The sequence below is a fragment of the Danio rerio genome, chromosome 10 (assembly GCF_052040795.2).
Source record: "Danio rerio strain M-AB ecotype USA chromosome 10, GRCz13ab, whole genome shotgun sequence".
NCBI lineage: Eukaryota > Metazoa > Chordata > Actinopteri > Cypriniformes > Danionidae > Danio > Danio rerio.
This window is the reverse complement of record NC_141030.1, coordinates 38,661,560-38,687,195: the sequence shown is the minus strand read 5'-3', so window position 1 is coordinate 38,687,195 and position 25,636 is coordinate 38,661,560. Positions and strand designations below refer to the sequence as shown.

Below are 25,636 nucleotides of genomic sequence, written 5' to 3'. Positions count from 1 at the left end.
CTGCGCTTTCTTCGCCCGCTGTGATCATGGCTGTGATGATGTGGTTTGTCAAGGCGACTTCCGCGTAGGTGTTTCTCTGTGACTGGAAGTAAAGTTCAACAATGGAGATTTAAGTATTTATTCCGTAATTTAGTACGACATCCATTCATATATGTCCCGCCTCGAGAAGTCACAGAGAGGCTGTTTTTAACGCTCCGCGTGCTTTAACTGAGCGGTAAACTGCTGTCAGCGTCTCTGCAGAGCAATATGTTGACTGAGATATGGAGGATGGAGTTCTGTTTATGTGACTTATTGCAGTATTCGCTTATCCTGGCTTTGGTCGTCTTATTACTGGTACGTTTATATATCCATTTATATAAATGTTTGTGTTATTGTGTCTGTTTTATGTCCCTTATTAATGCTTGGTTTGTGTAACTTATCATTATTACTCGTTATTGTGATCTTTTTTGATTTCTTAGGTGTGTGTTTGTATATTTATGTGTTTGTGTGTGTAATTGAGGTAAAGATGGTTTTATATTCGCACATTCTTTCTGTGACTGCTTGTAACATGCTCCCCAGATTGTTTACTATGGTACTTTAAATATTCAGTCTGAAATCTCATGCATGTATGACTTGAAAACAACATTAGCACTATTTATTTGTCTGTGAACAATGTTGTACTTTGATAGTCAGTGTCTGCTAATGTGATTTCACTATTTAGAATTTGCAAAAATACTTTTCTGAAATTATTTTAACAGTGGTGTGAAGAGTACTGAAAAATCATACTTAAGTTAAAGTACTATTACTTGCCTAAAAATGTAGTTCAGTTCAATTCATGTTTATTTATATAGCACTTTTACAATGTACATTGTGTCAAAGCCGCTTAACATAGAAGTTCTTGTAAAGTCCAGGTTTCAGAAGTAGAGTAAAAGAGCAAGAAGACAAAGTATCACTCAAAGTATGAGTAAAAAGTAGACCTTACAAAATTACTCAAGAGTAATAAGTATTAGACTAAAAAGCTGATGCATTGTGGATGTGTGTAAACGTAACATTCTGTAGTGCATTTAGTTATTGCCCAGCAGGCACACAACGTCATAAGATGTTAATAATAGGTTAGATTTAGGTTGTGGCATCATGTGACCAAAACTCAATGTCTAGCCAGGTATGTCTTCATCAGGTATAGCAACCAAAATCCAACGTCTGATAGATGTCATAGTGGTAACGTCCACACAACATCAACTGTAACATCATTAGGCGTTGATTTTAGTTTGGACATTGATGTCAGCCTGATGTTGAGTTCTGATGTAAACCCTATTTTCATATCCCAAAAAAATGCAACATCCCTACGACATTGGGGTATAATGTCAATTTGACATCATGTTGACATCTTGTGCTTGCTGGGTGTTTAAGGCCATTTCGGTATCATAAAGTAAACATTCGTCATCTTCTCATCAGTGACCTGCATCTAAATAATCTCTGGGTCATTGTGGATAAAGATTTTGGATATCTTCTTGGACACCTTTAATGCTTCCAAATAGTTTGCTGCATTTATAAATCGCCCATCACTTGAGGTAGTTCATGATTTACCTTCTATGTGAGATTTGATTGGACAGGAATCACAGGACTGATTTTTCTAATCCCCATAGACAAGATAAAATTAAGTAGTGACTGCAGATTGAAAGTAGTGGAGTAAAAATACAGATACAGCACTAAAAATGTACTCAAGGAAAAATGAAAGTACACCGTTAAAAAACTACTTAGTAAATAATAATTTCTGAGAAAAACTACTCGCAGTAGTTTGAGTATTTGTAATTTGTTACACCACTGTATATTATTAAGGAGGAAGTCTAAATGTGTGAATATAGGTGTCTGTGAATATAAAACCAATTTTACCTCAATTGTGTGTGTGTGTGAGAGATAATTGAGATCTTTTAGGAATTCTCTATATCTACTGGATTTACAGTTGATAGTTTTTTGTGTTCGAGTAAAGTGTCATTTTTGTTTTCTTCTGCAAATAACTGATGACATCTCTTCCAAAATTAAAATATAAATAGTCATTTACAGCATGATGTTTACTTTGAAGTAAAGATAAAGATCCCATTCAGAAATATTACATTAATGCTTTTAGACCAGACATGCCCAAACTAGGGACTGCAGACCAAAGTTGGCCCATGGTAATCTTTGATTTGGCCCGCCATGCCATCTGAGAAGAGAGGAAGAATAGTAGTGATTGTCATTTCAAATGTAATGTAACCTATTGTTTGTTTGTTTTATTGTTAAAAGCTAACTGAAATGTGTCAGTTAAATGGTGTAATTGAATCAGATTTAGTTTAAATATTCATACCGTCACCCTATGGATTGTGGACAAATAAAGGTAAAGGCAGATTCTACTTGACTATTGTGTTCTGGGGTCCGTTCTTCGTACCTCGCTTAAATAATCTAAGATGATTTTGCCGATCCTGGATCTTTTAATCTTGATAACTGATCTCTGGCTAATTTGGTTCTTCAAACAAGTTCGTGAATCAGATTAAAATGTCTGGATTAACTGATCTGAGATCGCTGCGTGTGTTGTGAAGGACAGATCTATCGATCCTCGAAATCATGATCAGCAATGCAACGATTGGCTGACGAAACAGCAGCGTAATGACATCATCTGATTAATATTCAATTATCCATGTGAGCAAAATTACATCAAATTAGCAGTCGACGGTTTAAAATAACTTTCCACATATGTTGTGAACTGCAGGCTTTACACTTTCATGTGTCAAGAGTATTCATCGTGTATTTCAATGCATATCAATGTATTTAGTTCTACATTTAAAAAATATTTTCTTTATTACAGTAGCCGTTTTTTTAATCGCTGTATGGAATAACTGGATGTTTACAAAAGCATTTTGATATTGGTAAAGGTGTCTGCAAATTTTGTGAAGCATATTTACTGTCAAAACATGTTCATGACTGCATTAATGTATTATTTCTTTTTTTTTTTTTAAGTCAAATATTCTGCATTTCTATTATCATACACAAATTGTACTAAAGCGGTCTAAAAAGTTCATATCAATAAATTTTCTCTTTGTACTTTCATTTCGAGGGTGCAGATTGCAGTTTTGCAGATTGCTCGAATTGCATTTTTGTTAATATAACTTTATTTATTTTATTAATAACTATAACTTTATATATATAGTTAATTTTTTAAAACTATTTTCCCAAGTGTATATAACTACTACTGTAAGAAAATATCATATTTCTGTACTTTTTCTATTTTCTTAGCTTGAACTGACCCGATCTAATCCTGTTTATATGAATTGAACCTGCTTCCGATCAGGTTTGAGCTAGCAGAACTGTTGCTATGACAACAACTCTCAGGTCAGCTTTGAAGAACGAAACGATCCTGGATCATGTCAAATAGTCAATATCCAAATCCAGCTAACTGAGTAATCCACGTACGAAGAACGGACCCCAGCATTGAACTCCATTGTGTTATAAATGTGATTGTTTGTTTTTACTGTTGAAGTTATCATTTCATATGATATACTGTATTACTAAATATGATTTAAAGTATTGTTTTACAATAAATTAAAAAATGTACTCATGGCTACTTTAATGTAATATTATTTGATATATTTACCTTTGGCCTACGACTCCATGATATTTGGTTTTTGGCCCTCTATACAACCCCGGTTTAGAGGATGCAATACCAGCATTTTAACTTGGTGTTTAATTAAATTGGTGGAATAACTATATGATTTTTAATCACGACAAATGAAAATGTGTCAATGTTAGTCGACCAATGTTTATTATCTGCTAAAAATAAATAAATTATAGTAAAAATAAATAGGTAAGGTAAGGTAATGTAATGTGTATTTATATAGTGCATTTATTGTGTATGGCCATACACCCAAAGCGCTTCACAATCATGAGGGGGGGTCTCTCCACACCACCACCAGTGTGCAGCATCCACTTGGATGATGCGACGGCAGCCACAGGACAACAGCGCCAGTGCGCTCACAACACACCAGCTATTGGTGGAATGGAGAGACAGTGATAGAGCCAATTCGGTGGAAGGGGATGATTGGGAGGCCATGATCGTAAGGGCAGATAGAGGGACTTTGGCCAGGACACCGGGGTTACACCCCTGCTCCTTCACGAGAAGTGCCATGGGATTTTTAATGACCACAGAGAGTCAGGACCTCGGTTTAACGTCTCATCCGAAGGACGGCACCCACTGACAGTGTAGTGTCCCCTTCACTTTTACTGGGGCATTAGGACTCACGTAGACCACAGGTTGAGCGCCCCCTGCTGGCCTCACAATAGTAATAAAAAGAAAAGAATAGGCAATATATTATTTGACTTAAATGTCATCAGACCTTTAAAAAACAATTAAAACCCATTCAATTAATGTTTATTTCTGTAGCGGTTTTACAATGTAGATTGTGTCAAAGCAGCTTAACATAGAAGTTCTAGTAGATTGAAACTGTCCGTCCAGTTTTCAGAGTTGAAGTTCAGTTTAGTTCATTGTGGTTTAATTTTCAATGCTGAAAGTCCAAACACTGAAGAGCAATTCCACCGATGCGCAGCTCCACAAGTCCCAAAGAAAGCAAGCCAGTGGCGAGGAACAAACTTCACCCTCAACAATTTATCCGAACCCATATCTAGTAAATCCAGTACGTCCAGACAATTTTCAAGTCCACAGCTGTATATAGTGACACTTGTGTTCATCTTCACCAATTCATCCAGTTGAACGAGTTTGTTTCTCCTCTGAGTCATACCTGTTTGTTCTCATCTCTAGGTTGTTATTGCTGCTCACGTCACTGCGAAGATGGTCGATCAGAGTCGCCACGAGAAGGAGAAACAGTTCCTGACTGCAGATGGCAAGCGTGAGGATTTCCCCAGTCTGATGGAGCCTCCTTCAATAGATCTGTCTGTGGTCGTCCCTTCATACAACGAAGAACTCCGATGTGAGCTGGTTTGAATGCATTTTCAAGTGTGTAAACAGTAAATGTGCTGCACGTTATTTAGCAACCAAAAACAGAAGTATGTGCACATCTGAGATTCTCGAAAAAGTAAAAAGAAAATCAGCACACTGCAACTTTAGCTCTCAGAAGGGAGGTATTAAAACAATGTTTCGACCTACATGGACTTCATCAGGTTAAACAACAAAAATATGAGAATTCAAGAAATAGTCAAGCTCTTCACCTCACACCTCCAAACAATAATCACCCCAATTGACCAACAAGTAAACAAGAAAAAATAATAATACAAAAAATCAAAAGAAACCACAACAGAATACATGTGTAAATATAAGACACGTGGATAAACTTACAATTACAAAAAAGATTTCATATCAAAGTCCAAATTTAAACCCCTCGAAGACAAAGTATTCAATGTATGAATGTAAAAAGCTTCCCTCAGCAATAGAAGTCTGTCTATATCCCCACCCTTTCTCGGAAGCTTCACTTGTTCAATGCCTATTTATCGTAATGTTGAAAGGTTATGATTCAATGCATGAAAATGAACAGAAATAGGATTTCATTGATCATTTAATCGTATATTACTTCTGTGTTCAGCAATTCACGTTTTTTAACAGTGTTGTTTTACCGATGTAACCTAAACCACAAGGACATTTAATCATATAGATCAGTGGTTCTCAAAGTGGGTCGCAAGATAAATCACAAATTTATTTTATTAGGCTATTAGAATTACCATATTTTACCAGTAACATACAGAAAAAAAACATTGTACAATATTGTGTACCATTTTATAATGTTATATTAAAAACACAGAAATTGCGTCAGATGCAGCGAATTGTTTTTATGGCACCAGGTTAAACTTTCTGACATCTTTACACCACTCACGTTTAAACGATGAATAGACTTGGGCCCATTGTGTGCAAGGTTTATATATATATATATATATATAACCACTTCAGAGGATATTGGGGGCGCAAGTCTCTGATATTGTTATTTTGGGGGTCGCAGGCTGAAAAGTTTGGAAACCCCTGATGTAGATCACTTTTTTTGTATTGCAAGAAATCACTCCTTTAATCTTGAACTGCTTACCTGAATGGGATGACTAAAGGACTGACGTTTAGTTACAGTATGTGCATTGACCACATCTATAATTACCTTCAGTGACTGAGAAAGGATTATCAGAACGTTCAGAACCTTAATCCACTCTCGTTTGTCGCTCATTTAAAAACAATTCATAGAGGACCTTTACAACAGTGTCTCATAACAGGATCTGAATTTAATATATGCCTGTGTCTTCATGCTTTATTTGCAAACTTATTACTCAAAGCTGAATTCTAAATAATCAAAATCTGTGTATTTGATGGTTTTGGTGATTTTCAAATATTTTCAAAACGAGCCGCAGCTTCTTTAATCCATTTTGTAGAATAACCACTCTCATAAAACCGTTGACATAATTCCTTACGTTGTTTATTATATGTTTCAGTACAAGTACAAATCTGTTACGTTATTTTTCTTATTAGAATGTGAACTTTTAAGGCTTGCCAGGTTTTCACAATGAAATGGACAGATTAGCCTAATCCCTAAACTCTAAATAAGTAAAAATTAATTTTTGACGTCAATGAATGCATTATAGTGTTTCTTTCTCTTATTTATCTCTATTAAGGTATGGTAAACATTACATTTTCCTAGATAAAATCATCTTACCTTCAGTTTAACAGCCTATGAATCAAATCCTTCAGCTGCTTGTTGTAATGCTTTTTTTTGTTTGAATATATATTACTTCACAATTAACACATTTTCCTATTAAAATCATTTTTATTAGTAAATATAAAGAGATTTAATGGACTTTTTTAGTTATTATTTTTCAAAAAAAATCCTGCTAACTGTTACTATGGACACGAAAACAACACACTTATACAGTCTCTTATGCTGATGATACACAGGGCAACTTTTTTAGCAATGTTGCAGGGCAACTTTGGGAAATGATGCCATAAATGGGCAACCAGGTGAGACACAGCCTAACTAATTATAGCAATGGGCTACAGATACAATGCTGTTGTCCACCACCCCCACCCCCCTTTATATTTATTAAAATAATAAAAAAAATATACAGTACATTCATTAATCTAAATGACTAACCACACACACACACACACAGACACACACACACACACACACACACACACACACACACACACACACACACACACACACACACACACACATACATATACACACACATATATATATATATATATTATATATATTGCTTTAACATTGTGTATATATAAACAAAGGCAAAAAATGAAGACAGCAGTATAATAGATCACTATAATACAAGCCAAACTTAACATTGTGTATATATAAACAAAGGCAAAAAATGAAGACAGCAGTATAATAGATCAGTATAATACAAGCCAAACTAGGGAAATGCAACACATCACTGGCCCACTGTTTAAAATATGGGGGAAATTATTATTTGCAATTGATTAGAATCAAGCGTCTTGCCAAAAGAGAAGTAAAGACAATGCAGTATAATTCACTTTTTGACAAATTTATATTTTCACATACAATATCAGAGATAGCAGTTAAGGGATTTGCACAAACATCTTTACAAAATATTCTGGAGTAAGATAAAAACAAAAAATAAACATTTAAACAAAATACAGATAATCTGGGACATTGTTGCCCATTCTTAATAGAAAAATAGCCAACCAACATCACTCTGCAAAATTGTCCTGCAACATTGCGCGAAATGTTGCCCTGTGGATTATTAGCATTAAGGACACTGACCTGCACCTAGGCCTGCCACAATAATCAATATATCAACTAATCCTACAACACATGCCATGGACATGACCTCAATCATTTTTGCTGATGCAATATATATCGCCTCCATACATAAAATACATACATTCCATACATTCTAGCAACATTTTTAGCAACATTTCTAACTCTATTGAAGGTGTCAGTGTCAATAGGGTTAAAACAACACTGTAGTATTTACTATAAATTACTGAAAATAGATCTGGTAGCAGATATCGCAGCCTCTGTTACTTTTTACTTTGCACTTTTTTTGTTAACATTTATTATTATTTATTTAGGATATGCGCTTTCACATTCTGATTCCAATGTCTAATTTAATAAATTGTTAAAATGACTATAATAAAATTTAATAATTTTAAGAATGAAATATGTTGTGTTCTTTGGAAGAGTGTACTTGCATTCTGAGTGTCTGACATTATATAATGAGTGGCATAAAATGGTCTTAAAATGACAATAATATAGTTTATCGCAATATATTTTGGTGCAATATATTTTACAATAAAAATAGATACTGTGACAGGCCTACCTGCACATTTCTTGTGCATGTACTTTGTTTAATCAACCTAGTATTTTTCTGTCATTAGTAGAATATACATTTGGTTGAGTAAGATATTTCAACGCCACAATTTCAGGAAAATACAATATATCCGATATCTCAAAGCTTATTTTATATTTTATATTTATTTATCTATTTATTTAATTGTTTAACCAGAAATGCCCCATTGAGATGCATTACCTGTTCTACCAGGGAGTACTGGTCAAGACAGGCAGCATAGGACAAAGTTGCAAAAAAAAAAAAAAAAAGATTTTATTATAATAATAAATACATGTCACAACACATAGACACAAAAATAGTAGAAACCATAGGCAATTGTTAAAACGAGCACTGTTCTAAATTAACAGTATTTAAAATATTTTTAACTATAGTGATCGATGGTATGACTTCATATGTAGTATGTCTTGAAGCTCATTCCATACATATGGAGCATACTTGGAGAATACAGATCCACCTAACTCTGCGTGGGAAAAAATGGCATCTTAAGCAAGTGTATATCTGCTAATCTGGTTTTGTAAGTAATTGAACAGTACTCCAACAAATTTGATATATACTGTGGTAATTTACCAACTAAAGCTTTAAAAATGAAAACTAAAACATGTTGTTTTCTCCTTAACTGTAAAGGGGTCCATTCTGTGTTTTTTTTTTTAAAATTTTTTTTTTAATATATATATATATATATATATATATATATATATATATATATATATATATATATATATATATATATATATATATATATATATATATATATATATATAGTTACAATGATGTATGCGTGCAAATGAACCAGTCACAAATCTTAGGGGACTATGATGAACAAAATCTTTTTTTTTTCTCAAGACTTTAGACCGTTGAATAATAAAAACAACCCACAACTAGAGCTAGACTATATTGGAAAAAATTGACATTGCAATATTTTGTTTTGCTGTGATTTATATTGTGATACGAGTACAATTTCACCAGACATCTTGGATGGCTCTCTTTGGAAAGAATTCATAATTTAGACTGATTGGGATTTTTCTGGAAGATTATAGGGATTATTCTGTATTATTATTGGGAAGAGTCTCACCATATTCAGGTGCATACATTGAATAATTGAATGTAAAATAACACTATATAGTCTTCATCATATAAATACTTCAATAAGTGCATCTTTTCAATTTCATATGCCTGAATACTTTTAAACTCTTGTGCCTGAATGCATACACATTCACAAGCCTTAAAAACACATGCAAATGTTAAACTTTCACATCATTGTGGTTCAGCTCTTCAGTGAATTCCAAAATCTTCTTTGTTCTGATCTGTGACTCCTTGAAAAAACTATAATCCCAACATATAAACTGAAGATTGCACTTCAAAATGTGACTATTTTAGATGTGCACATTGCGTTATTGATGCTGAAACTAGATATTGTGCAGCTCTACTGCAAACACAGATGAAAATTAGCCAAACTCCACTGATAAACACAATCTTGCCAATCATAATGACTGTCATGCATTTTAATGTGATTCACAGAATAGACACAACAAATCTTGTCAGGGATATATAGAACAAGAATTATTTTATGGCTAATTACTAAATTAATTGTTATTAAATTCCTTATTCGCTAACACTATCCTTTAAACTAAAATGTTCAGATTAAGTTTTATTTTTGCATAAATATCTCTTCTGCTGAATGATGATGGAAATTATTCATATCTTGATTTTGTTTTTATTTATAGTAAAGGTATCTGAGACATTAGACACTTTCTGTGTGGAAGCATTTGCCATTGGGAATTTACAATAATGAATTTAGGTTTATATAAAAAGCAAATAATTGCATGTAAAGTGTCCAGTGTCTCAAATATTTATTTTCTGAAAACAAATGATCACAATATGATTGATGCACACACCTAAATGGGATACATCTTTGATATATCAAATACGACTTTCAATCTGCTCTTTGATTAAAGAGGATTTATATTGATAATACTTATCTCTGTCCTATCACAGTGCCTGTTATGATGGATGAAGCAATGGACTACCTGGAGAAAAGACAGGTGTGTTTTTCATTCGTGATTTTCTTACACTTATGAAACAACAGGTTATAAATGCCTCATTTGTTGTTCTTTGTAATAAAAACGTCAGCTGTGATTTTGTATTATAGCATATGTGCTTACAAATACATAGTGTCATATAAATTTATGTAATAAAAATTCAAGAATTGTCCTGTAAATCTCTGATCGTTTTTGCCACTAGATGTCAGTGCTGAATCTAAAGTGACTCTTGTTTTGCAGAAGGAGAATCCGTCGTTCACTTATGAAGTTATTGTTGTAGATGATGGCAGCAAAGACAAAACTACAGAGGTGGATTTGCTTCGTATTGCTATTAGTTGTTCTAATAAATTACTGAATACAATTAATGTGCTTGTTTGAAAATGTAATATGTATTTTCAGGTTGCCATGAAATACACCAAGAAGTATGGAGCAAAAAAAGTGAGAGTTTTGACGTTGGTAAAGAACCGTGGAAAAGGGGGTGCAGTGAAAATGGTAACTATACTAAATCTTTCTCTTTATTTTCACAGAAAACAAAATGTAATTACAAGTAGCTTGTCATTCATGGGTGTTTTGTGTTTATTAAAACTTTTAAATGGATTTTCCTGCTTTTTGAAGCACAATTTTGAGACCAAACCATAAAACAAATGGCAACAAATTTGTTAAACTTTTCAACATCAAAAGTGGCTGAAACTAAGATCAACATCCCAAAATGCAATTTGAAAACAGTAAATAAATGCAAAACACACCAATGAATCATAAACTACTGAATGTGCTACTACTGTTTAACAGCTATTGTTTTACACAATTAAAGTGATGAATTTTAATGATGAATATTACTTTATTAAAGCTCCGCTTCAACTTTTTTAATTTAACAAATTAACAATCAACTCAATTTCAGCTAGTTGTTGAGTCAAGTTAAAATGTAAGTAATTAAACATATAAATGTCAATCATGACTGTTTATCTGTACGCAGGGAACTTTGAGCTGTCGCGGGCGACTTATTCTAATGGCTGATGCTGACGGAGCCACTAAATTTGCTGATGTTGAAAAGGTGGAAGAAGGTCTTGAGAGCATCACAGAGAAGCCTGTGAGTCGCAATTGTTTTGTAAATAAAAAAATCGACACTTAGTGTATGTGGATTTAATATCCATGTGAAGACAAAACAGCAGATAAGAGTTATCACATGATTAATAGACTTGTCAGAAAATCTGAAAATGTCTTCCTCATATGTCCGTGCAGGATAACATGGCCATCTCCTGCGGATCCAGAGCTCACCTAGAAAAAGAATCAGTGGCTCAGGTAAACGATGCTTCTCAATATGTTGTTCACACCCTATAATGACAAATGGAAATCTACATTTAGTCATTTAGCAGACGCTTTTATCCAAAGCTAATCAATCTAGATTTTATCAATCTAATGATGACTATATTCGCATAAAGATTACCATACGGATCTGTTAATTTTAACTTGTGCACTGCAGTTTCTAAATAAATTAAATATACATTCAAAATACATAGTTGAAGACAAAATGGATTCGCCCACTTGTGAAATTGTAATACTTTTAAAATGATTTTCAAAATGATTTTTAATATAGCATGGACTTTTTTTTTTACAGTTATTCCTATTATATTTTTCTTCTGAATAAAGTCTTAATTCTGTTAGGTAAGCATTTTTTACATTAAAAAAAATAATATTCCAGCCAAAGTCAAGTTTATCGACCCCTTTAATATTTTTCCCAATTTGCTGCAGAACAAACCACTGTTGTGCAGTGACTTAATTAACCTAACTTGTTAACCCATTTAACTTAGTTAGGCAATTAATTTGCAGCTTAAGCTGAATACTAGCATTTTTAAAAATGTTATGTACTGTCATCATATTAATACTTATTAGAAATTAGTTATTACAATCAGTTTTAAAAATTGTTGAAAAAATCTTATACATGACTTGAGAAAACTATTACTACTAATATTAACATTATTAAAATAATAACTACTAATTTTGTTTACAACTGAAAGATCTTGGTGTCTTTGCAAAATGTAAGATATAAACCAAGGCCAAAAACAAACACTTCGTCTTGTCACGCAGATGTCTTGAGAGAAATTTGACCTGTGTTCAGAGTTTTCTGAATTTCAGATATTTTTTTTTTTCAATGCACACATCCACAATCCAGCTTGTGTAACCGATCCAATCTAATTGATAATTTAGAATGTTTTTTTTTCCTGTCAAATCTAGCAGTGGACTCTGGAGCTGCTGTAATGTTTTATGTTACAGTTTACTGGTCTGGCTTGCATACAGTATAGCTTTCATGTACTTCTCGCCATTCATTCCGAAGGTATAACTAACGAAGGTAGAATTTTGGTTAAAATCTGCGGATTTCTGAGGAATTATTTTGGGAGTATCGTAACTAAAACCTTAATTAGTGAAATAAAAAGTTATATCTTTTTAACTTTTATTTAATCTTTAAATTGCAAATCTAATTAGATTCACTTTATTTGGTTAACAAAGCAAGTCTCTCATATAATATTTCTACTAAAAGACAGAAAATATTACTTAACAAACTGTATTGTACATAAATCAAATTAACATTTTTATATTAGTCAATAATATTACTGTAATTAGTTAAAAAACTAAATAAATTTAGATTTACACACATTTACTCAAGTAAATAAACAGAATTAATGATGGGCTAAAAATCTGCGGAATTCTGTGCGCACAGATTCCGTGTGGGCCTGGGTATAACCAACTGTTAATTGTCCAGATTACCATTAGAGCATCTTTGAATGAAGGTATAATTGCACAAGCCCTTTGCAGTGGGGAAAATAAGTAGTGAACACGTCACCATTTTTCTCAGAAAAAAATATTTCTAAAGCTGCCGTTGACTTGAAATTTCCCCTGGCTGTTGGAAACAACCAAGGAAAACAAATCGAATTAGTTAACAAATAAAGCTATGTGTAATACATTGAAATGTTGCAGGAAAAAGTATTGAACACATCAAGAAAGGGAGGTGTAGAAAGGCAGTGAAAGCCCAGACAGCAGCTGAAATCTCTCAGTAGTTCTTCAGCAACCCTCTGCCCTTCGTCATTGTAAATGAATATTCGTTGCTTCAGTCCAGCATCTACATTAGCAGGATGATGAAGATGAAACCAGAGTGGACATTTCAGCAAGACACCAAAACAGACAAGGAAACTCTCAAATGCTTTCAGAGAAAGAAAATCAAGCTAAAGAATGGTCCACCCAATCACCTGACCTGAATTTAATAGAGAGTACAAAATAAAGATCAGTTTGGGTAGACGAGATAGATATACTATATAACTGCAGGTTAACTGTGTTTATATATTATAACTTTAACTAATTAACTAGTAGCTTTTAACAGTTAAAGTTATTAGTAACTAATAAAGTTCTGGTCACTAATAACCTTAACTTTTCTGAGTTTGATTGTAATGCAGTATTGTGCATGTTTTGTGAAGCTGCTTTGAAACAATATTTACTTTTAAAAAGCTCTTTACAAATAAACTTTTTGAATTGTATCATTATTGCTGTGGTCTTAACCTTGTTATAGCTTTTACATTCAGAAGGAAACCATATCTTTATCAGTATCGTCCTTGGTGTGTGAAGCAGTAATGATCATGAAGAAATTGTGAATACTTGGGGATTTTCTGCCATCTGTTTGTTTTCCTGACAGCGATCCATGTTCCGGACGTTCCTGATGTATGGATTCCACTTCCTGGTGTGGTTCTTCTGTGTGAGGGGGATTAAAGACACACAGTGTGGTTTTAAGCTCTTCACTCGTGAGGCTGCTCTGAAAACCTTCTCCAGTCTGCATGTGGAGCGCTGGTAAGGAGGCTTACCATTTATTTATTTATTTTTGTTGAATGCGTTTTACTGAAGACATTTTCAGAAAGAAAAGGATTCTCTGTTTTACATGTTTTGTCCACATATAACATACTGTAGGCAAAGCAAATGAAAAGAAAAAAAGGGAAAACAATATGAAAATCATAATAATAATAATAAATAAAAAAACATCCACACAACAAGCCAACTTGTTTACAAAGACCTGTTTGAACAACAGAGTATGATGACAGCACATTAAAACATTACAGAAATGATGCATTATTCCAAGGTTTGTTTTTTTTCAAGGTAACAAGGTAAAAAGGTTCAAGGTTTTTTCAAGGTAAAAAGGATTGCAAATGTTGTTTTGTTTGAGTTTTCTTTTCAAATAGTTTCTAATTTGCTCCAAATGTAACATATAGGTAATTTCTCTAAGCCACAGTTTACATGTAGGGGATTACTTTTTTCCAAAACAGTAGCTTCTGGGCAGTAGTTAAACAGTATGAGAGCAATTTATGTTGTATGGCATTACTTCTCCAATAAGGTGTTTTCTGGTCTTATCTGATGCACTAATAGCAAATCACAACAATCTAGTTTGTTTTTTAGGTTGACAAAACAATCCTATAATAGTCCTGCTCTTAATTTTTTTTTTTCTTGCTTAATCAATGCTATCATTTTCATATTGATTTTAAAGCTTCTGTAGGAGTCCATCTATTAGCTCAATGACGAAACTAACAGCATGGTCGAAGGTTTAACGCATGTAAACCTTTTCTAGTGCTTATGAAAAGAATTTTATTATTTATTAGAATTTATTTATATTAATTTATTAACTCCGAATTCAATCTGACTCCAATTTAAATGATCCTAAAATTTAGATAATATTTCTAATTGTAAGAACGGATCACATTCATCATTTATGACTTAATTTAGAGTTTTGATATTTTCTGAGGTCCGATATTCTAATTGTACGTTCATTAGGGACCTACGTCGCTCAGAGTTCCACGCCCCGGGTTTGCGTTTCTTCTCACGGACAATATGTCGGCACTCTGAAAATAGTCAGAGGATGCAGGATTAACTATATTTGAATAAGCTGGTCGCATTAACGCTTACCTAGTCTTAAAAAAACAGATCCTTAGCCAAGCCCATACAACTTGCTATTCCCAGTGGTCGAATGATTAAAAGGTCTACATATTATCGGCACGCAATGGCTACGAATAATCAAATGCGCCAATTAAATCAATTTCGATTATGCCGTACGATAAGGGTAACGAGACTCCACATAATCTACTGGATACAATGAATTCGCAAAACTCCAGAATTAATCAAAACTTAAAATTTTATTTGTCAGGTAAAATTGTATTCTGCCAATTACATAATAAATCATCAGGAAGCCAATTCAGAGATGAGACTGTAACAATACAACATCCATTTATCAAAGATAAATCAAAGAGTTAAGAGATGCATACCTGACCACAGAAATACATTGCAGCATAAGTCTCAGAGATGCTGCAATGGGGTGTCTTTTTACAAGATCTCCCCCTGTCCTAAAGCACATCTTACCTTATATACTCAAGTCAAAACAAACAGCCATAAATTCAAGACAATAGAAGTGTCACAGAAACCCTGACCTGGTCAATTTGAGGACTTAACCATCTCTTAGGAGGGAGAGCATCTTATCAAGATCTTATAGAAGTCAAAAACCAAATCAACATATACCAGTAAAATATTACTGTAAAATTAAGACCACTTTACCAATCACACAGAGACATTTAAAATGATACTAAACATGAATATAGTGATGCAAGATACACCATATTAAAACCTTGAACATTTTATGTGAAATGTGCTCTAATCAGAAGGTAACATAAGGGTCAAGAAGGGGGGTTTAAGTGGAAGGAGAAGGGGGACTTCTTCGCATTACCCCCTGCTGTTGAGTAGCTCTGTTTCTCCAGCCTGTGATTGCATTGTCAACAGTGATTTGAATAGAACAGTGGAACAGTTGGTTTCTTCATCACTTCTCAGATTAGAAAATCTATTGGAACATTGCATCTTGTCTCATGAAATTCCATAACAGTTCTTATGGTCTGATATTTTGGATCCTTACAGTCCTCCCCTGGTCCCTTGGAGCAATTCTGAGCAGTCTCTAAGGGAACACAAGATCATTTAGATGGCTTTGGCGAGCGTTGGTAGTTGTAGTATAGCGTTGTAGTAGCGATGTCATCACCTGAAATCACAACATTAAAAGCAGCTTCAACATTAAAATGGAGTTATGTTGCTGAACCCCACAGTCTCTTTAGTTGTAGACATACGGTGTTGAGCTTGGGCTCAAGTGGCTGCTCAGGCATTTCTGCCATCAGCTTCGTCGCATTTGTGTCCATTTAAGGTGGTATTCAGTCCATAGGATGACAAAGTTCAATGTGTGATCAAACATATTGCAAGTCTCATTGCACTTTGAGAACCATTCATGTGCATTAGATCCTCCCCTGGTCATTATCTGTTCCACTGGAAAAACCTTTGTTAGCATCAAACATAAGGTGAGGTTCACAGGGCAGTTCATATTTTTCAGGTTAAGGAACAATGTCACTGATGATGCTCTACTGTTTAGGAGACAGCTGGATAACATTTGAATGACCATGCAATAGTTGAATATCAATGACCTTTGCATCACTGTGGAATGGGTAAACACAAAACACAATAACCATGTTCTAAGTGTGAGAGGTAAATAAGATCTTAATAAGTCCTAAATTTAATAGTAATAAATCCGCAGATGCTTCACTCCCATGATGGCAATGTAATTTAGAAAAAGTATTTGATATGAGTAAATTTCAGGACAGGTGCAAAACCAATATAAACAGTTTTTTTTTTTACCAGTGGTATGCATAATAAAAATATATAAAACATCAATAATAAAAATACACAATTTCACAATTAAAATCATAAAATTGACGATATAAATGGTTCAATTGAAAAAAAACATTAATGCAGATTTAAGGTTTAACCAGATTAACCGAAGAATGAAAATTCAAACAAAGTAAGATTTAACATCTTCAGGTAAACTTTTCTCATTCCTGTATTCAATGTACAGGCTAAAGTCACATTCAATAATGCAGGTATAGTTAAGAATTTGGTTAAACTGCTAGTGCCTGCATTTTTAGATTTAGTTGTTTTTATCAATTTTGAGTTTTCAATAGTCACTGTTGGAAAATAGTGGGCCCAACTATTTTGCAACAGGGCTAATGAATGAACATGAATGAATTAAACATTTTGTCCAAAGAGACAAGTAGTCTCATTTAGATTTTGCTAATTCACAAGTGAAATAGTTTGATATGTGACTGTAGCCATGAACAAATTTACTGCACATTACTACATTAATACACAGCAATTTGAAAAACCATAAAGTTACAAAATTGTTTATCACAATTGATATTTAAGTAATATTTCCACATTGTCCTATATGTATGAGCTGAATCATGTATGATATATTTGAATGATATAAATTATTTTTAACCTGGATAGTCGACTTATACCAGTTAAAAATACTGTGAGGTTGCAGTAATGTATGTTGCGTGTGTTTGTGTGCATGAGATGGGTGAGGTTTAATCACAATCTGTGTTGCAAAATTTGGATCCAGCAGTATACTGGGAGGCCATGGAAAAAGACATGTGTTAATGTGTTTGTGGTGTGAAGTGTGATTGGCCTCTTATACCTTTATCACCCATCTCATATCAAGCTGTGTGTCCTGTCTGGTTACAGGCAGGTTTAGGCAGCAATCCACCTGAATGGTGAAATAAATGCAGAGAGAAACACAGTTTTATCTGAGCCTTTACACAAATTATATTAAAATAGATGGAACTATTTTAATTTTCCATTTATGGTCTTAGCCAAAGAGAATTTTGGCATCAAATTAAATGCCATTAGAATTTATGTTGGTTTACAAAGACATCTCATTATCATGATCATGTTTTTGTAAAGCATAAGGTTCAGATAAACTGAGCATTAGTATTTAAATCTAGGCATGTTGTTTAAAATTTCTTTTGCATTTGAACTTTCAGTCTGCCATAATGTGAGTTTCATAAAACTCAGATTTACTGAGATATTTTTTGTTCACACTGGTCAGATCTGTGTTCGAAGCATCGGTTCATCAATTTGGATGCTGTGCTTTTATTTAGCAATGAAAATTTAAAAATGCAGATCAAATTTGAATATACATCTCTATATTTTATACATAGATTTCTGCCAAAGTTAATATTGCACACAACTTTGATTAAATGCCCAATTAAATTAATCTCCTGATTAAATATCAATACTAGGTGGTTTTCCCAAAGAGGGATGATTTAGTTTAAAATAATTTTACCACAAAGTTCCAAGGGAAAAAAACAGATATGTACCTCCCCTTGTTACTTAGTTGCAACTTTAGGTAAACTGTGCAAAGTTTAGGCCAATATACTTTTGTAATGAAGACATTTTCTTTGTTAATGTAATTATGAAATAAACTTTAGCCTCATGGCCAATACTGTACTCCTGCTTGTGGTTTAAACTGCAACTATATTGAGGATAGTACAGCTTTCCACTTTAAGGAGATAAGCATATTTACCATAAAACATAATTGTTTCTCACTTATAGTAAGACAATCGTGTGAACTAAATTATAGGTGTACTTTTAGTGACACAAACAATTATTATATGTTTTTATGGAAATGAAAAAGTGTCTAACACAATTCCAAATATGAAAACGCAATCAGCCTATAACCCTGCCTAGTTAACTAATAAAGTCATTACTATTGGGTTGACGTTTACCGAGAGTATTTTTAATCTAATCAAGTCGATCAGTTTAGCTGGCAAATTTTGGGCAAGTTGAGTTCTCATTAAAGACTCTCGCATAATTAGAAGATTAAGAAATTCATTCTTGTTATTTTTCCTTTCAGTTTTCCCTCTTATCTATTTACTTCTTTCTAATGCTGTAACATTAATAAAGATCCTCTTTTTCTTGTAACCTGCCTTTATCCATTTTACACCTATTCGATTTTCTTTTCCCTTCTTAAATTATGCTGAATCATTTTTGAGAATTAAATGCCATTATAGGCTGTGGTAATATAAAATATCATGATGTTGTTATGATAAGTTATATTATCTTAAAATGGAACGAATTTAGAATAAATTTTATTACTGTACCCTGTAGAGTCTGCTGAGTAATCAGAGAAACTGAACATTAACTTACTGATCTTTTAAGAAGTCTTGCTTCTGATTTGACCATGTGCTTCAGTTGTTCTTACATATTCTCTCTGTGCACCGGATCAAGTTACACTGGGAGCCAGTCGTAAACTTACATTTAGTGAAATGCAAGCACATACTGCTTGAAAGCACAAGTCAATCATTGCTCGGGTTAAAGATTTTTGTGAGTTAATCACACTTTTCTTATTTTGAGCTATGTTAGCAGAAAAGCATTCTTTAGTAGATCTTCTCTGATATGTGAATGTTTTAAATTACTTCTTTAAGAATTCAAATTCTAAAGAAAATATCAGGTCTAATGTTCTCTGTTTGGAGAGAGTTTTTCTTTTGGATGTTTCCTATTTATAAATTTAAAAGTACTGTATATGCCCTCTTTACATTCACATACAAAAGATTCTAGCAAGAATTTTCAGTTCATCTGATTACAACTTTTTGTAAATTCTTAAAATATAACTGCTGCTTGTTTTCGAAGTTGCAAAGTTATTGCAACATATTCAAGAAACAATCCTGAATGGAAATTATTATATTTAGAATTTAGGTGTTAATTTGGAGCTCTCTGTTGAGTATCAGAATAAAATCTGGATGGTGTTATTCCATTTGTAATGCAATCTCTTAAAGAGATCGTAGATTTTTGAGCTTTTAGTACTTCTTCTGCTACACTGCTGCTATTATATCCCTGAAAGGAATGTGGTTTTGTCTAATTCTCAGCCCCACGGAGTAACGGACTCCGATCTAATATTGAGCATTTCCGACTCATTCTACAAAATGTGTCTATATGGGATGCATTTATCTTTCCCTCAACACTTCTAAAAGGCAAATAAGAATTGACTTACCCCAGTAGTTGGAAGAAGAGAAACTCAAACCTCTTTTCGGAGCATTTCTTTTGCATATTGCACTGAAAAGACATCACTCGCCTTAATCTTTCTGGGAGATCACGGAGGGACCGTCACCAACTGTAGGAGTCCATCTATTAGCTCAATGACGAAACTAACAGCATGGTCGAAGGTTTAACGCATGTAAACCTTTTCTAGTGCTTATGAAAAGAATTTTATTATTTATTAGAATTTATTTATATTAATTTATTAACTCCGAATTCAATCTGACTCCAATTTAAATGATCCTAAAATTTAGATAATATTTCTAATTGTAAGAACGGATCACATTCATCATTTATGACTTAATTTAGAGTTTTGATATTTTCTGAGGTCCGATATTCTAATTGTACGTTCATTAGGGACCTACGTCGCTCAGAGTTCCACGCCCCGGGTTTGCGTTTCTTCTCACGGACAATATGTCGGCACTCTGAAAATAGTCAGAGGATGCAGGATTAACTATATTTGAATAAGCTGGTCGCATTAACGCTTACCTAGTCTTAAAAAAACAGATCCTTAGCCAAGCCCATACAACTTGCTATTCCCAGTGGTCGAATGATTAAAAGGTCTACATATTATCGGCACGCAATGGCTACGAATAATCAAATGCGCCAATTAAATCAATTTCGATTATGCCGTACGATAAGGGTAACGAGACTCCACATAATCTACTGGATACAATGAATTCGCAAAACTCCAGAATTAATCAAAACTTAAAATTTTATTTGTCAGGTAAAATTGTATTCTGCCAATTACATAATAAATCATCAGGAAGCCAATTCAGAGATGAGACTGTAACAATACAACATCCATTTATCAAAGATAAATCAAAGAGTTAAGAGATGCATACCTGACCACAGAAATACATTGCAGCATAAGTCTCAGAGATGCTGCAATGGGGTGTCTTTTTACAAGATCTCCCCCTGTCCTAAAGCACATCTTACCTTATATACTCAAGTCAAAACAAACAGCCATAAATTCAAGACAATAGAAGTGTCACAGAAACCCTGACCTGGTCAATTTGAGGACTTAACCATCTCTTAGGAGGGAGAGCATCTTATCAAGATCTTATAGAAGTCAAAAACCAAATCAACATATACCAGTAAAATATTACTGTAAAATTAAGACCACTTTACCAATCACACAGAGACATTTAAAATGATACTAAACATGAATATAGTGATGCAAGATACACCATATTAAAACCTTGAACATTTTATGTGAAATGTGCTCTAATCAGAAGGTAACATAAGGGTCAAGAAGGGGGGTTTAAGTGGAAGGAGAAGGGGGACTTCTTCGCATTACCCCCTGCTGTTGAGTAGCTCTGTTTCTCCAGCCTGTGATTGCATTGTCAACAGTGATTTGAATAGAACAGTGGAACAGTTGGTTTCTTCATCACTTCTCAGATTAGAAAATCTATTGGAACATTGCATCTTGTCTCATGAAATTCCATAACAGTTCTTATGGTCTGATATTTTGGATCCTTACACTTCTCTACAACATGCAAAGAAAGTACAACAGTTAAAATGGGATAGTTCATGCAAAACAATTCTTTTATTTCTTTATTTAACCTGTTTGAGTTTCTTTTTTCACAAAAAAGAAAACACAAAAGAACACAAAAGAATATATTTTGAAGAATGTTGGAAAAATCTGCAGTTTTCTTTTTTCCGCATAGGATTTAGTTCATACTATGGATGTCAATGGCTGCATTTTTCCAACATTATTCATATCATGTTTTGTTTTGAACAGAAAAAAGGCACTTGACCTAAAGTAAATTAGGTATTTTTCACATTTCTTTTTTTTTTGTATAACATGTCAAGATTTTAAGATTTTACATTAATTCAAACCTCAATACCCAAAACTTACCCTAGACAGGCTTAGGGGGAAAAAAAGGTTAAATAAAAACCCTATTAAAAAATATATAATTATAAAAATATAATAAAAATTATAATAATAATTATTCATTATATTTTATAGTAAATTAATTAATTAATAAAATAAACAATAAAAAATAATAATCATAAATAAAAATAATAATTCTAATCAAGCACCAATTAACATTCCACAGTTTCAGACTTCCAGAGCTTCTTCAATATCTCCGTTTTTTACAAAGTTCAAAAACACCTCACAGATTTCACAAAATTCAGAGGATTTTTTCCTTATGTATGTGAGCTTTTCAAGAGCCAAACATGTAATAAGGTTTCTCAACCAAAGTCCAATGGAGGGGCGATTTAACATTTTTCCAACATATGTTTAATACAAGCAAGGCACTGTATTGCTTTAAGTCAATCAATTTTCTTGCTTTAGTAGACAAAGCACAACTGTCTTCATACATATTCAATATACATAATTCAGGACATAAAGGAATTGCAGTGGAAATAAATTGTAAAATATATTGAGCTACCTCCACCCAAAATCTTTGTATCTCTTCATACTCCCACACACAATGAAAAAATGTACCTTGTATCTCAATGCATTGTAAACAAAGATCTGGGATATTAGGGTTGAATTTATTTAATCTTACAGGAGTAATATAAGTTCTCATTATCCAATTATATTGTAGCAATCTCAAACGGGAGTTTAATGTTTTTTTTGTGCATTCAAACTAATTATATTCCAGTCCTCTACTGGGATATCCATATTTGTATCTTGGATTTATGCTAGTCTTTTATTTTCTTCATGATTTTCTCTTAATATGTTATATAATTGTGTAATTCGGCCTTTGATGGAACAATCTTGTTCTGTAAGAGTTTCCAATAATGATCTTGGGGGGAGCTGTGTTGAATTTTTTAAATGTGTAAAAATAAAACTTGTGTTTTAAGGAATATTACATTTTTCTCACATTTCTTTTTTATGTATATATTTTTCATTGTTTTCAGCATAAGAAAATAATCAATAACCTTAACCTTAAATAATCAATAACCTAAACAAAGGCCATTTCACAATAGAATATCTGACACAACACCATATCATCAAGAAAGCATAAAAAACAATTAAGTATAATAAATAAATAATTTACAGAGAAGCGTGTAGGCTCCACAACTCGACATATGCCAAACCAGTCTCGTCTAAATGGATTCCAGTATTTCAAATGACAAATGTCGTCAGCGCAGTATTAGAAGTCAAGATCACGTTTATGTAATAGCCTACATCATGCGATCTCTTTGCTTGCCGCCGATTTCTTCTGCTCGTGCACAAAACTTCTTGCACGCCCTCAAATATACGCTGCTCAACCGCAGATCTTCCTGTGCGCTCTCAAATAAACACTGCTGAAGTGCGATTTAGTTCGTTTACGAGTACGTCTCCAACATTTATTAGATTTGCTAGGAATATTTATGAATGTCTCCAATACCCACAGAGCGGTATTAGAGCATCCTGAAGTAAAGTGAAACGGCTATACGTCGTGTTTGCTGGCCTCACGCATCACACACCTGTCAGTCAGTCAGTCAGTCAGCCAGTCAGTCAGCACGCAACCTTAAAGGGTTAAACAAATAACGCACAGCACTACTACGCTTACAGAAAATTTTGCGCTGTTATAATTCACTTACCCTTTAATACGTTTTGGTGCGATTATTACCAGCTATTAAAATATATAATGTTTTGAATGAGAAGCTGTGATGTAGCCGTGGCGTGATGAATTTTGGCGATGAAAAAATGAATGTAGCGGAAACCATGTACAATTTTAGCTTACCCAATTTACCTATAGCACATGTCTTTGGATAAGCACATGCAAACTCAAAGCCCCCTTTCTCTTGTAGAGTTTATATATTTAATAAAGATTATGAGGACATATGAAGAGTTCAATTGCAAAACCTCTAAATGCCATCAGAAATGTGCTTCCAAAATGAGAATTGTATGTAAAAGTTCAGATATTTCACTTTTACGGTGGTCAATTTTATGGTTAAAGTGGAAAAATGTAAACATTGGAGATTGAGAAATTGCCCATTTTAGAAGAACATTTCAGATGGCATTTAGAGAGTTTTTGCATCTGAACTCTTCGTTTAAATAAAAATAATGTGCATGGAAATAGTATATAATAAACACTGCAATTATAAGGGTTTCCGCTGGGTCTCAAAATGTCTTGAATTTCAAAAACAAAATTTTAGGGCTTAAAAAGTCACTTAAATTCACTAAAATATTGTGTTGTAGGTCTTAACCCCTTCAGACCCTGCGTCCATTACAATGGACATCACATGACAACCCTTTTTTTTTTTAAATTTGGAACATAATTCAGGTCTGGAGGGGTTAAATCATTTTAAACAGGTCTTAACTTTCCTCTGTCCAAGTAAAGCTACCCAATCTGGCCGACATTCAATCACCTATAATCCATCTCAAAACTTCTTTTATTGCAAAGAGATACAATTCACAACAGGTGTTAGATATTTTACAGCAAATTCTCCAAATTAATTTCCCCAATCAGTTAAAAAAAACTAAAGCAACACATCCCATTACATGATCTTCCATCAATACAAATAGTATTTACAGAAGTTACCGGACCATTCTTAAAAATCCCTAGAGTTTAGCCCTGTAGAAGTTGAAAATTTCATTCATAGTGGTCTTAAAAGGGTGTTAAAAAGTCTTAAATTTGATTTGAAGAAACCTGCAGAAACCAATTATTTAAAACAACATATGAAAACCTGTCCATTTTTATTTTACGGCAACTTTAATTCCATAATCCTTTATTTTGTAATTGTTGCAGGGCGTTTGATGTGGAGCTTCTCTTCATTGCTCAGTGTTTTGATATCCCTATTGAGGAGGTGGCTGTTAACTGGACAGAGATTGAAGGTTTGTGCTGTCAGTTGTGAAATATAATTGCACTTTAAAGTGTAGGCAGTTAAATGACCTGATGCTTTACATCACTTAAAGTGCAGGCAATTAAAACACTTGACAGTTAATATGTATTTTCAGGCGACATTTGTCACAAAAATTAACCTTTTTTCCACTATGAGGTAATGACGGCTTCTTTTATTGCATGTTTTAGGGTCAAAGTTGGTGCCGTTCTGGAGTTGGCTACAGATGGGTCTTGATCTAGTCTTTATCAGACTGCGTTACCTCACTGGTGCCTGGAGACTGGAGTCTGAGAAGAAAACTCAATAGCTGATGTTACAGCTAGTGTGCTGTTCGTGAGCTAGCATTGCCACAAATGAGTACACTGCGAACGCAATCGGTGAACAGCAACCATTAGCATTTTATTATCACTGACCGTGCCGAGATCACAAAAGGGGATTGTCTTTCTATTTTTGTTATGCTGTTTTCCATGTTTTTCTTTTACATAATGTTTTAGTTTGGTTTCAAAAAAGCAGATGGTTATTGGCCAAATAAAAACCAAAACAAATCA

The 25,636-nt window shown here is 33.5% G+C and overlaps 1 protein-coding gene across 1 annotated transcript; it reads left to right on the top strand.

Moving 5' to 3' along the window:
• Nucleotides 1–14: 14 nt before the first annotated feature.
• On the top strand, nucleotides 15–25,636 carry alg5 (ALG5 dolichyl-phosphate beta-glucosyltransferase). The gene is given in 10 exon segments (NM_001045354.2): nucleotides 15–333; nucleotides 4,769–4,937; nucleotides 10,327–10,373; nucleotides 10,611–10,679; nucleotides 10,770–10,862; nucleotides 11,344–11,457; nucleotides 11,610–11,669; nucleotides 14,053–14,204; nucleotides 24,998–25,083; nucleotides 25,280–25,636. Coding segments are annotated over 10 exon segments (993 nt in total). The 5' UTR covers nucleotides 15–246; the 3' UTR covers nucleotides 25,396–25,636.